At 38.5% G+C, this 14394-nt stretch overlaps 2 protein-coding genes and 2 pseudogenes across 2 annotated transcripts; all 4 read right to left on the reverse strand.

Annotated features, from left to right (window-relative positions):
• Positions 1067-3556, reverse strand: LOC104765263 (annotated as a pseudogene).
• Positions 4430-7088, reverse strand: LOC104767512 (geranylgeranyl pyrophosphate synthase 11, chloroplastic-like). Its single transcript, XM_010491530.2, has 3 exons — positions 6923-7088; positions 6798-6847; positions 4430-5646 (listed from the first exon to the last, which is right to left on the reverse strand). The coding sequence occupies exons 1-3, from the start codon at positions 7086-7088 to the stop codon at positions 4603-4605; spliced, it is 1260 nt and encodes a 419-aa protein (XP_010489832.1). The 3' UTR covers positions 4430-4602.
• LOC104765264 lies at positions 7708-12115 on the reverse strand (annotated as a pseudogene).
• On the reverse strand, positions 13050-14394 carry LOC104765265 (geranylgeranyl pyrophosphate synthase 11, chloroplastic). The gene is made up of 2 exons (XM_010488951.1): positions 13859-14394; positions 13050-13787 (listed from the first exon to the last, which is right to left on the reverse strand). The coding sequence occupies exons 1-2, from the start codon at positions 14348-14350 to the stop codon at positions 13197-13199; spliced, it is 1083 nt and encodes a 360-aa protein (XP_010487253.1). The 5' UTR covers positions 14351-14394; the 3' UTR covers positions 13050-13196.

Genomic DNA, 14394 nt, shown 5'->3' on the forward strand with positions numbered 1-14394 from the left:
AAAAACTTTCTCATAGATATATAACCTTAAAAATAAAAATTTAGAAGAAAAAAAGTCAATACAAATCCAGGGCAATCAATGACAATCTATATATAGAAATCTTTGATATAAAAAAATATAATATTGATAAACATATTTGTTAAATCCACTAATTTTTTGAAACTCTCAACAATAGACTATAGGATCTGATTTAAGTTAAGGAGTTTACATTTTTATTGCAAGACTCGAGGTTCGAACTTCTTAAGTCGGAAAAAACTAGAGAAAATGTTGGATTTGGTTGTTGCACTCGTATCATGCATCGTATTAATAGTGGTGGTTATCTTCATAAGCTGCTATATCGCCGGCGAGGCAGATGTCGATTCTCCACCGCCGCTTTCACGACCAGGGCAGCTCGGGTTGCCTGTGTATAGAACCAAATGTGAAGATTTGGCAGGCGCTGGTACAGCCATATCAGTGGCTAGAACCAATATCTATGGTGGTTCAGGTGGTGCTTGTGGCGGAGATGGAAGTGAAGGCATCATCACCAGGGATACAAAGCTTACTTTTTCACCGTGGCCTTCACTGCTTTCACCACGACCAGTGGAGCTCCCGAGGCCTGCGTATATAGCCAAAGGTCACGATTTGATAAGCACTGGCATCGCGCTATCATTGGCTGTATCCGTTTTTAATAGTGGTTCCGGTGTTGGTTGTGGCGGTGACGGTGGTAATGGAAATAGTTACACTGATGGGGGAGGCGGCGGTGGAGGCGGTTGTGGAGGCGGCGGTTGAGGTATAAGGGATAGGTTATGTTTCATGAAGGATGTTTAAACATTTTTAAACATTTACTTTTTCTTCTTTTGCAACTTCTTCATGAAATTATTAAATATTAGTGATATTTTAGGTAACAAAATAAATTAAAAGATTTTTGTAAATAGAAATATATATATATATATACCAAACGTCTTTATAGGTGAACAGGTTATTTTCTTAAGCCATAGTTACGGAACAAATCCAAAAAGTCTAAATGGTTACTTTATGGTTCGGCAACCAGTGTGACACCAGACATGCCTATGGCTAACAGTGAAAAAACAAAGAACCCACAAATTATATGCCTTGGCTATTACGGTAGGGGAAAGAAAGAAAAAAAAAGGAAGAATACAAAGCGTCTTATTTAGAAGTGTTTCTATGCACTTTATTAAAGAGGAATTGGATGGATGAACAAAGAAGAGATGACTTCTTTAAGCTTTCCGAAATAAGGATCAGTGAATTCATCACCCTCCTTGTAAAACAGATCGATGGGTCGCGAAACGTTGAGGCATCGCACCAGAATCGGGCGTGGCACAGCGGTTGTCGTCAAGTACTCCTCCATTATTATTTTGTAATAATCAGTAGCAATCTTGTTCAACTCTCCAATCGCTTCTTCTTTGGTAACACCATGTTGCTTCATGTAGCAATTCAGCCCATTAGCCACTTCTCCTCTGCTCATCTCTTTCTGCTCATCCATTACATTTGTAAAGTTAATTTCTAAGACAATAACTTGTTGTTGATGTAAATATTGTTTGGTTGTCATGATTTTTTATGTCTTACTATTACCTCATAGGTGGCTATGTCGTTCTTAAGACGATACAGGCCATTCAAACCTTCCATCATTCTGGGTCTGGAATTGTACCACTCGCACGTTTGATTCTCATCACAATCTTCCATAGCGATAAAGCTATAGGCTGCAAACTTATCCATTGACGTTTGCATCCCAATCTCCATGTACTCCTCAAAGGTTGGCACGTGACTTGCGCGTGCCCATTTCGAGATGGTCAAGTATGCTTTCCCCAACTTCTTCATCTACATGCAAAACACTCAGTTTTTTCTTATAGACACAAACTTGACTACAACTTTTGCTACCCCAATTTGGAAGACTCACCTCATCTACTGCTACTTGCACAATCCGTGATCTTCCTTTAGGCATCATTTCTTTTTCAATCTCTTCTAAAGTTTCACACACACTTTGAAAGACGATTCTTAAATAGTTTGGTAGCTTTTCAATGTCCCGAAGATCCCACCTAAACCATAAATATTTGGACGCCAAGTTACCTACTCTTGAATTTAATCTAGTAAAAAGATTTAAAGACAATACCTTTTAAAAGAGTCAACGAGAATTGTAACTTCAGGAAGAGTGCCATATGCATCACATGTGTCATTCAAAACAGTTGCAACCACAGTAAGTTTAGTGACAATAATTCTCCCAAGCGAATACCGTGGCTCGAAATACATTGTGAGTGCCCCGAAATAGACCTCTACAATTCTGTCCCTGATGTAAGGTAGCTTATATGCCAGATCTAGATCCTTCCACCATCTGCAAAACATAAATATTCAAATAAAGCAACACTGCACGATATATATATGTAATATGTCAAGACTGAAGAAATGAACTACCACAACATACTTAGTCAAATCTTTTAGATCTTGAATGTAATGTAGCTGGCAATAGTTGAAGTTGAGTTTTGCAAACTTGAGCAGCGTCTCGTCGTGATCTTCTTCTTGTTCGTAGAAAGAGATATATTCTCTTGCGACTAGTATCTCCAAGTTATGATATCGAGCTCTATACAGTGTGTTTTGTATATGTCTAGAGAGATGGGGACTAGCACTTGCTGCATGATGACCTTTTAATGACTCCAAGTGATACCGAGTGAAACTCAATGCTTCGTCCATTATATCTTCAGATGGTGTCCCAAGATGTGCTGCTGCGTACAATTGTAGCATCCCTCTAACATCATCAGCTAGACTATCCTTGAACCTCCCATCTTCACCTTTAAAGTTATTGAATGCATCTACAATGAAGTCGAAAGCCAAGTTATATATATATATATATATATATATATATATATATATATATGTGTGTGTGTGTGTGAATGAAGGTAACCAATAACCATACCGCAAGGCATATAGTAACCGCGTAGTCTGAAAACCTCAAACATGGTGGAGATTGTCTCTAAATCATCTTCTTTGTGGATTATGTCCTCCAAATTCGAAAAAGCGTGGCTAAGGATCTCATGAATCTCAGTTTCGAAATGATATGCGATTCCGAGGTTAATTAGCAAATGGATGAGATGGATCTTCCCATTGTCGTCTTTTTTGGAAGACATGAGCATATTTCTCACTTTTGGCTTCATCCTCACTTCAATGTCTCTTGAAAATTCATCAAATTTCTACAAAGATACAAAAGAATAATGTATAACGAAACCAACAATGTTGAAACAGATTGAGTCATCATGTGCTTACATCAACATCTACGGGAACAGAAAGGACGTGATCTCCCCAAAGAGTGGGAGAAAAGTGTGCCAATGGACGAGTTCTCTCAAGTTCATCATAGTCTCAGTAGCACTAGCCCTAATACAGACCAAGTGGTTTTTTTTTGCCGGTCTGAGGGAGAGAGTGGGCTTGTGAAGCCATCGCCGGGGAAAGAGAGAGAGGTTGGTCGTGAGACATAGAGGGGAGCTGTGAACATTAGGAAGACCAAAACCCATTATTGTTGATTCCATGTTGTTACTGGAGATAGCATTTAGAGGAACTCTGTTTTTAATGTTCCATTTCAAATTACTCTGTTTTATTTAAGTAAACCCTGGACGCTTGTCTTGCCCCTGACGTTTCTTCAATGGATCCTGATTAATTTGAATAAAAACAAAATGAATTAACTATATACGAGTCGTATCTATTGTTATGGTTGGACACAATGATGAACTGAGAAACATTAGTTGGGAGGGCAAATGTCAGACGATCATTTAATTTGATTTAAGTGGAGAATCCAATCCAAGTGTCCTTTCCAAGCTATTCAGTCAAACAAGGTGTCCCCTGTGCATTAAATTCCTTCTGCAACAAGAAAGAACCACATCGATGAAGGCGTCCTGTGCAATTTGGCCTCTGTTTCTAATGCTTGGTTTCCATCTCAAACTACTCTGTTTTAATTAAGTAACCCTTGAAGCTGCCTTGCGCAGAGATTTAAATTGATGGATGATTTGATTGCATGGTTCAGCTGGGGACATGTCACATTATATGTGATTGTTTGTGAACATTAAAAGCAGTCACGTTAAAAAATATTTGACAATCATTTAATATGATTGATTTAATTGTGGATCCAAGCAATCATGTTTAATCATTATCTCTCTTTCTTAGGGCATGCATTAAATTCCTTCCAAGTTACGACATAGCCAATGTTTGTGAGAATCATGTTCTACAACCAGAAGTACATACGAATGTTAGTGGTCTTAATATGGAGATGCACACTCTGAAGTCTGAACATGAGCTAGCTTTTTGGGTCCGAAAGTTATTCTTGCTGCTGCTTCGATAACGATACTAATCCATATACTCTGTTTTGGTTTAAGTACTTTATTTAGTAGAAATCTGAAATCTTAATTAATGGTACCATTAAGTGCCATGAGCAAACCTTATTAATCTATGTCGAAACATGACATTAAGATTCAAAAAGACAATACTAAAATACAACTTGAAAACACAGAGAGATGATCACATCATAAATGATTTATAAGAAACAAGACCATAGATCGAACTAAAAGGACTAATTAGGAGATTCGATGCATTGAGAATTTGATGATCAGTCCATAAAAACTATCAGTTGTGTCTGTAAGCAACGTAGCTAGCAAGAGCCACCAGAGGCGCCGCCTTGTCCGAATCAAACCCTAGAAGCTGTTCCTCTGCTTCCCTGCTCAGTTTCTCTGCAAATTCCCTCGATCTCTCCAGACCTATCAGCCTTGGATACGTCAGCTTTCCGGCCATTACATCTTTTCCGGCGGTCTTACCCAATTCCTCAGTGGATTTCGTTACGTCAAGAATATCATCAACCACCTGAAACAGCAGCCCAATACTTCTCGCATACTTTCTAAGCTTCTCGATCTCTTCCTCTGTCCCACCTCCCATTATGACCCCTAAAACCGCCGCTGCCTCCAATAATGCCGCTGTTTTGTGGAGATGGATGAACTCTAGATGCTCCAATCTGACGCTGTCTGGATTCATTCTTTCGCTGGCTAGATCCATCATTTGTCCAGCAACTAGCCCTGTTGTACCTATCGCCTTTGCCAACTCAACTACCGCACGGATCATCCTCTCCGGAATGACCAATCCACTCGACATAACGGTCATGTGCTCAAAAGCTAAAGCAAGGAGTGCATCACCTGCCAAAACCGCCATGTCTTTTCCAAATACCTTATGGCTGGTGGGCTTGCCTCTGCGGAGTTCGGCATTGTCCATGCACGGAAGATCGTCATGAATAAGAGAGCTCGTGTGGATCATCTCGACCGCGCAAGCCACTGGCATGACAGTAGCCTCGTCGCCTCCTACAAGCTCGCAGGCGGCAATGCAGAGCAGAGGCCTAACACGTTTTCCGCCAGCTAGCAATGAGTACCGCACAGCCTCCTGGATCGTGAGGGGTTCTTGAAGAGGTACTGAAACGTCGAGAGCCGCACTTACGGATTCGGCTTTACGGATCATATACGACTTGAAGTCAAAGGTAGAGTTGCGATCATTGTTTTTTCCTTCCAGCAGAATCATGTCTCCGCCTTGTGAGTTGATAGCACAAGAGAGAGACAAAACAGTGCGTTTTTGGAGATTGTTGAATGAGGGTATGGAGTTATATCTTCGCCCTCTCGATTGGATGTGCTGAGATGAACAACAATAGTAGCCATGGCCGATCCCACCTTCTCCGATATAGTTTTATAATTGGGTTTAAAGAGTAAGTTGAGCTCTTAATAGGTTTCCAATGCTTGGAAGCAAGGAACGTCAACGTCTTCACAGTTATTTCAAACTTCAAACTGTAATCTGCTAACAAAATAATATGAATTAATTTACAGTTCTCGTTAAGTACAAAAGGTTTGACTTCGATCCTAGAACATTAATTATGAATGAGTATTTGCCAAATCCTTTGTCAAGAGATTTTGAACTACGTATACAATATATAGATTAGGACACCATTTCGTCTAGGATAAATCTTAGAGTTGAGGATTATGATTCTGTCATTATCAAAGCGTTAAACCTCATCAGACAAATGATGAGTTCGTTTCTTTCAGCCAAAAGAGTGATAATTCGTGCTTTGTGTTAAAGTGAATGCAGACTATGCAGTGTACGAGCATCTCCCATTGCATCATAGAAATGCCTCATCCTTTATCAAAATAATGTACTTTTTAAATATTATTATATATTTAAATTATAAATCTGAAAAAATAACTATAATAGACGATCTCCAGTGATACGCAATTATCGCCGTTTGCCGTAATTTTACATACACATGAATGTGAACATAGAGAAGGAATGTGACCATCAAGAGCTTGAGCAGAAGAGCAAGAGTGTTTGTATTGAATCTAATAGGATTGGAAAGAATTGTCCATGGTAGAATCATATGTAATTGTTCTCATAATTTGCAATCAATAATAAATTCAGACGATAAAAAAAAAATAAACTGACACATGTCAAAAGAAACGATTCTCAAAGTGCTCAAATAAAAAATATTTCTCAACTTTTTTTTATTATTATTATTATTTTTTAATTTTTAATTAAGAATACCCCTAATAGAAACTACCAGTGGACATGCTCTTATTGTCATTAGCGCATTCATGTTTTGTTTTTAAATTAAAATTTAAATACATAATTAAGTTATACAAAAATAATAATATTTTAATACTAAAAACACCATGAGTATGTAAACCAATGACTGCTCTAATATGGAATATGAATTGTTATTCATAAATTCCTTTATTTTTACTGGAATTGTGAAGCTGCATATATCTCTTCCATTTTTTTTTTTTTTAACAAACCTTTGTTTCATTCATTAGCCCATAATAGGTATACCGGTTACAAAGGAAACCTGCAAGAGACAAACATACAACAAACCATACATAAAACTTTTACACATTTTGAGGACATTAGTTTTGAAACCAACGAAACCAGGTAATCAGCATTGAGTCTTTCTGTGCCCGAGCCTGTCTTGTGCTTTGGATTCTTGAGAAAGGTTCACGCCGACTGCAAAGGATAGTCTTGATTTCTGCAATCAAGGTTGCTGCCGCCTCGAAGTTGATGTGTGCAGACAGGAGTTTCTCTCTTTCCATATAAGGTAGATTGAAGATTGAAAAACTAGCCTGAGGATTGCTCTCACATTCCAGTTCCTTACCGGACGCTTTACCCACACCAAAGCTTCCTGGAACAAAATGGGAGGAGTTACTCTTGCTCGCGAGTAAAAATATTGCCACACTTCCCCCTCATAATCACAGTAAAAAAACAGATGCTGTCTTGACTCATCATGGTTGGCACACAACAAGATCTCTTCCATTTCTATAGCAAGAGTGTTTTGGAGGTGCCTTGAAATTACAGATATACTCACAGTACAATCTCTTTTACTACTTCTTGACTTCTTGAATTAGAGTTTGAGTAATCTGGGTTCTTGTATTAAAACGGTACCCCATATATGATCTTCTTCATGGAAGTAGAATTGTGCAATCTTAGTTTGGTTTGTTTAAAGTTCTTAAGAGTTAAAGATAGATACCAGAGTGACATTAGTCATGCTTAAGGTGAAAATGAATAAATAGAGAACCCACAAAAGGTTACACAATATCCCCAAATAAACCTATATGGGATAAACGCAGTCACAAAATTTCTTCTTAGAGATAAATATTTTTTTTTTAAAAACACAGCAAGAATGAACTTAGAGTTGGTGTGTGTTCCATGTCATTATGAAAGGGGTATTGGGTGGACGTACAAGGAGGTCATAAAGTGTTCGATTTTGTTTTTGGGTTCACTAAATCCATCACCCTCTGTGTAGTAAACATCGAAGATGCATGCAAAATTGAGGCATCGCAGCAGAACCTGGCGCGATACATGGTTATGGTCATGTGAGATTATGAACTCCTCCATAACCACTTTTTTGTGGTCTCTGTACATTTTACGCAAGTGTTGGGATGCTTCTTCCTTGGTGACTCCATGTTGTTTCATGTAACAGTTAAGCCCATTAGCCACCTCTCCTCTGTTAATCTCGGTCTGCAAAATATCATTTATTCACGATGATTTACGAAGAGGAAAACAAAAAAAAAATCACAAGAACCAGCAGAGACATCCCTATATATGTGTGGTTTACCTCGTAGGATCCTACGTCATTTGATAGACGGAACATTAAAGACAGATTTTTGATGATTAGGGGATCGGTATTGAGCCAGTCATAAGATTCCTTCTCATTTATATCTTCCATACCAATAAAGCTATACGATGCAAAATCCCCCATCGCAACTGACAAATATCCAACCTTCATGTACTCATCGAAGGTTGATACATGACCTGTCCGTGCCCACTTTGCTATCTCTAGGTATGCTTTCAGAAGGATCTTGAGCTGTGTATAGACTCCAAGAACTAATTAGAGTCCACTAACCTTTTTTTTTTCTTTGTCAATCAAGATCCAGTAAATGTACATATAGAAATAAATACAGAATATTGATTACCTTCTCTGCTGCTTGGTTCACGCCGTACGATCTTCCTTTTGGTCTCATTTCTCGTTCAATCTCTCCTATGACTTCAAACAAACTTCCGAAGACGATTCGTAAATAGTCTGGTAGATTATCACTGACACCGATATTCCACCTGATAAATATATTTCCACCAACTAAAATTTAAAAGAGAAAGAAGAGCCATATACATATATGGTATCACGGACCTAGTAAACAATATATTAGTGGGTGAAGATTGTTAATAGGTGGATTCAAACCCTCCTCCTTTTAACTATTTTTGATGTAATATCCAACCACTTATTTTACTTTGCTTAATGTAAAATTTTTACAACGTGGCAGAGGTATGGTATATGCATGGATAGACACACTATATGATATATATATATATATATATCTAATAAAATAAATGTACGAAAATCCTATTAAATTTTGAAAATGTACTAGTTTGGAAACACACCCTATATATGTATATAGAGAGAGTAGTGAAGGTGAGATAAGTAATGTGGCCCATAAACAAGTCCAGCAACAAGTCCAGCAACACGTCAAAGGCCCAAGTCTACAGTCCAGTCAACACCACCATGTCAAGACAAAGACTGTACCTGCAAAACCCTTCCTTCACAACCGTTATGATGCTCTCGCCGATAAGGTTGATGACTAGCTGATGATACATCTGTACATATGAGTCACCAAAGTCTAGAATGTTCTCTATGACACTATATAAGACAATGTAGCTGCATCTTGTAATGGGACTTGAAAAATAATAAAAAGAACAAAGTTTTATTCAAGTTTCCTCTGCTTTTTCATTGTATCATAGCTATTGTAAAACCTTCACAGGTATTTTAATGGCTACTGCATATCCTTTTCCTGATAACATTAATGTTACCAGCACTGTCAGTATCAAGCTCAACAACACAAATTATCTTCTTTGGAAACCTCAGTTTGAGTCTCTCTTATCATGTCAAAAACTCATTGGGTTCATCAACGGTACTGTCACAGCTCCACCGCGTACCACCTCGTCGAGAACCGGAGACACTGTCACGGAGATCCCCAATCCGCAGTATGAATCTTGGTTCTGCACAGACCAGCTCATCCGTTCTTGGCTCTTTGGAACTCTGTCAGAAGAGGTACTCGGGTATGTACACAATCTCACTACCTCTAGAGATATCTCGATGTCGTTAGCTGAGAACTTTAACAAAAGTAGCATAGCTAGAGAATTCACTCTTTGTCGTAGCTTATGGGTTTTAGACCATAAACCCTAAACTTTTAACCTTAACCCCTAAATCATACACCTTGAACCTTAGACCATACAACTTGAACTCAAAACATAGACACTAAATAGTCTAAACCCTAAATTATGGTGATGTTTGAACATGCAACAAACTTGTCAATAAATTTCATCATTGACCTTTAATAATTATATTTTTTTTTTGAAATTTATTTATTCATAACTAATTTATCAAGCCATAAACTTTTTTTTTGTCAACCATTGGGCCACAACAGGCCGACCCATTAGACATTCGTAGGGAGCGAGACTCGATCCCTGGTGTGATGGTGCCTTGTGCATTAAGGACTTACCTTTGGTCACTGCACTAAGGTCACTTCACCATAAACTTTTTTATTAATTAGGTTTTCATATGTTTTTTTAATGTTCAAACATAAGTAAGTATCCATAAACTACACCATAATTTACAATCCACTTATCAATGAACAAATGTTCAGCTAAAAATGGATAATATATAATTTTTCACCTAAAATATAGCAAAATACATCTTAAAATATAGATAAAATGTAATCATAATCTATTGTACAAAAAAAAGTATATAATTTATTGGAAATAACTATACAAATGACAAGAAAGAAGGAAAGAAAGAAAGAAAGAAAGAGAAGAGAAGAGAGAGAGAAAGGGGGGGAGAACCATCGACCATTTCTATTTTTTGTCCCCAACAAATCACAGCCTTCAGATATTACATACAGTTATGATCTAAATGTAGTGCTTCATCCATATAAAAAAAGATAATTTTTAGTTCTAAGTTACCCAATATTAGTTGTAGGGCAGTTTGGTCATAAAAAAGCGACACATAAGCAAAAAAACTCAGGAAAGTATAGAGAATATTGAAAGTAGAGGTAAGTGAAAGAAGTTTGATAGAAAGTGGGTGTGGGTGCTAATATCCCATATATAGAAAGAGAAGTAAACACTGATAGTAGAGACAAAGAGAGAGTAGAGAGAGCACCTTTGCAAACATTCCGTAAGAGCTGTAACTTCAGGAAGGGTTGCATAAGCATCATATGTGTCATCCACAACAACCACGATCGTCATGATTTTAGCCACTATGATTCTTCCAAGTGAATACTGTGGTTCGAAATACGCGCCCAGGCTCACGAAATGACACTCCACAAGTCTATCTCTAAAGTAAGGTAGCTTAGATGCAAGGTCTAAGTCTTTCCACCATCTGCAACCATAAAAAGTAAATTAATGAACTGGTAAAATTGAAATTGAGACGAATCTTATCAACAAGATTGAAGAGTAGTATGTCACTTGGAGAGAGTTTTGAGTTCTTCAATTTAATGAAACTGGCAGAAGTTGAAGCTAAGCTTGGCAAACTTGAGCAGGATCTCGTCGTGACCTTTTTCTTGTTCGTAGTAAGATATATATTCTCTTGCCACTAGTACTTCTGTGTTACAGTATCGAGATATGTATAATGAGTTTTGTATATGCTTGGATAGGTGGACAGTTTCACTGGATACGTTACCAGCTACCCAAGACTCTAAGTGATTCCTCGTAAAACTCAGTGCTTCATCCATTATATCTTCAGAGGGTGTTCCGAGATGAGCTACTTCGAACAACTGTAGCAGGCCTCTAACATCTCTGGCTAGACTCTCCTAAAACCTCCCATCTCCACCTCTGAATCTATCAAAAGGCATCTACAATGAAACCACATACCAAAGTAGTTTTTATAAGTGCATAGATTATGCTATGAATATGCTGCATGACATGTATGCGAATTAAGGAAACTATTATTCTTAGTTTCTTACCACAAGACATCTTGTGACCATACAGTTTGAAGACCTCAAACATGATGGAGATTGTTGCCAAATCATCTTCCCCAACTATTATGTCATCCAACTTTGTGAAACTGTGTTTAAGGATCTCTTGAATCTCATTATCAAAATGATAAGAGATCCCGAGGCTGATAAGCAAATGGATGAGGCAAATCATCTCCTTGTCACTGCTTTGTGAAGACATGAGCATCTCTCTAACCAGCGGCTTCATAGTTTCAATCTCTCTTTCTACTTCATCAAATTCCTAGAAAATGAATACAAATATAAAATGGGCTGGTTAAGAATCATGTTATCTGCTGCAAGATACTTGAAAGGTTCTCATATGCACTTACAGCGGGATCGAGGGAAACAGAGAGGAAGTGATCTCCCCAAAGGGAAGGAGAAAAGTGCGTCGAAGGACGAGTACCCTCAAGATCAGCAGACCTTACAACGAACAAGTCTTGTTTTGTGGGCTTCCAAGATAGTGTGTGGCTGTGAAGCAAACAGCGAGGAAAGAGAGAGAGTTTGGTCTTAAGACAGAGAGGGGATTTTCTAAGGTAAGAGAAAGATCTGAGTCCAAAACCCATTCTTGTTGCTTCCATGTTTTATCGCAGTCAAGACTCAAGAGAGGGTGAGAGATAGCTGCTCTATTTTACTTGAAGTACTCTGTTGTTTTTAGGTTCTGTTTCTTTTTCAAAAGGTATATCATATCTTCTGCTCTTATATTTACCTTAATAAGTAAACATGGAACAAAGGAAAGTAGGAAACTGTACGTGGTCAACGGCCAAGAAACGTTTAATGAATATTGTACGTAAAAAAAAAAGTAATGCCACCATTATGGAGATTTTGTACACAAGAAAATCTGAGTAAGGTGGGATGTTGAATCTCTAATCTGGTAGGGGAATGCATACGATCACGTTTGTATAGTTCTTTAAAAAATCTGTTTTCTCTCATATTTTTCAACTTCTCTAATCATAATGCAAGATTCGGAGGTTATGGGGTGTAATGTAGAAACCCCATGCGGAGAACACCAACAATATAATCTTTTGGCAAAATATGATATTGTACTAGCTAGAAACCATAATTTTTTTGTTTTGTCTTTAATAATTCCTAATTATTTAGTAGTGATGATCTAATCATTGCAATATTAGTAATTTTTATCTTCTGTTATTGTTGGACGCATATGTGAAGTGTGAACCGGGATATATGAAAGGGAAAAATGTCAGCGAATCATTTAATTTTTATCATATTTTTCAGTTAACCCGTCACGTCACCTGATCATGTTATGTAACAAGAATCACCTCGGTTCAACTGTGGTTTTGGTCTCTGTACATGCGAAGGTTGGTCTTAAGACGGAGAGTCACCGTAAGTGAGCTACCTTTTTAGATTCGAAACCCATTCAGACTACAGTTTTGGTTGATGTTCTCTGTTCTCTGTTTTATTTCAGAAGCCTTAGCTTTCCCACTCACGTTTTATTTCCCATTATCCGAGTCATTACGTGATCATTTAGTTCCATTTGACATCAAGATTCAAAAACATAATACTAAAATACAACTTGAAAATACAGAGAGATGAAGGCAACATAATATGATTCACAACTCACAAGGAAAAAAGACCAGAGATCGAACTAAATGGACATATTAGGAGATTGCACTGAAGACATGATCAGTTAATGCAAAATATTCAGTTGTTTCTGAAGGCAATGTAGCTAGCAAGAGCAACCAGAGGCGCTGCCTTATTGGAATCAAACCCTAGAAGCTGTTCCTCTGCTTCTCTTCTCAGTTTCTCCGCAACCTCCCTCGATTTCTCCAAACCTATCAGCCTTGGATACGTCAGCTTTCCAGCCATTACGTCTTTTCCGGCAGTCTTACCCAATTCATCCGTAGATTTTGTTACGTCAAGAATATCATCAACAACCTGAAACAATAGTCCAATACATCTCGCGTACTTTCTAAGTTTCTCGATCTCTTCCTCTGTTCCACCTCCCATTATAACCCCTAAAACCGCTGCTGCCTCCAACAACGCTGATGTTTTGTGGAGATGGATGAACTCTAGACGCTCCAAATCCACGTTGTCTGGGTTCAATCTTTCTCTGCTTAGGTCTATCACTTGTCCAGCAACTAGCCCTGTTGTACCTATGGATTTTGCCAGCTCAATCACTGCACGGATCATCCTCTCAGGAGCGACCAGCTCACTCGACACAACCGTCATGTGCTCAAACGCCAAAGCAAGGAGTGCATCACCTGCCAAAACCGCCATGTCTTCTCCAAATACCTTGTTTGAGCAAATATGGGTTCAACACTAGTGAGCATTTTTTTGAGCCTTCATATGATTTAACAACATACCTTGTGGCTGGTGGGCTTGCCTCTGCGGAGGTCGGCATTGTCCATGCACGGAAGGTCGTCATGAATAAGAGAGCTCGTGTGGATCATCTCGACCGCGCAAGCGGCTGACATGGCAGTAGCCTCGTCACCTCCCACGAGCTCGCACGCGGCAATACAGAGCAAGGGTCTCACACGTTTTCCGCCCGCTAGCAATGAGTACCGCACAGCCTCCTGGATCGTGAGGGGTTCTTGAAGAGGTACTGAAACGTTGAGTGCCGTACTCACCGATTCGGCTTTACGGATCATATATGACTTGAAGTCAAAGGCAGAGTTGCGATCATTGCTTTTTCCTTCCAGTGGAACCATGTCTCCGCCTTGTGAGTTGATAGCACAAGAGAGAGACAAAACAGTACGTTTTTGGATATTGTTGAATGAGGGTATGGAGTTGTATCTTCGTCCTCTGGATTGGATGAAGAGAGAGGATGAGCTGAGATGAACAACAGTAGTAGCCATGGACGATCCCACCTTCTCCAATATAATTTTATACTTGGGTTTGC

This window comes from Camelina sativa, chromosome 19, assembly GCF_000633955.1.
Source record: "Camelina sativa cultivar DH55 chromosome 19, Cs, whole genome shotgun sequence".
NCBI lineage: Eukaryota > Viridiplantae > Streptophyta > Magnoliopsida > Brassicales > Brassicaceae > Camelina > Camelina sativa.

Coding starts and splice junctions, on each gene's coding strand:
- LOC104765265 (XM_010488951.1), bottom strand. CDS start 14,350: ATGGCTACTACTGTTGTTCATCTCAGCTCATCCTCTCTCTTCATCCAA. Junction 13,788..13,858: donor GCAAGCCCACCAGCCACAAG/GTATGTTGTTAA, acceptor TGCTCAAACAAG/GTATTTGGAGAAGACATGGC.
- LOC104767512 (XM_010491530.2), bottom strand. CDS start 7,088: ATGGAAAGAGAGAAACTCCTGTCTGCACACATCAACTTCGAGGCGGCA. Junction 6,848..6,922: donor AATGCTGATTACCTGGTTTC/GTTGGTTTCAAA, acceptor TGTCTCTTGCAG/GTTTCCTTTGTAACCGGTAT. Junction 5,647..6,797: donor GGCTAATGAATGAAACAAAG/GTTTGTTAAAAA, acceptor TGTTCATCTCAG/CACATCCAATCGAGAGGGCG.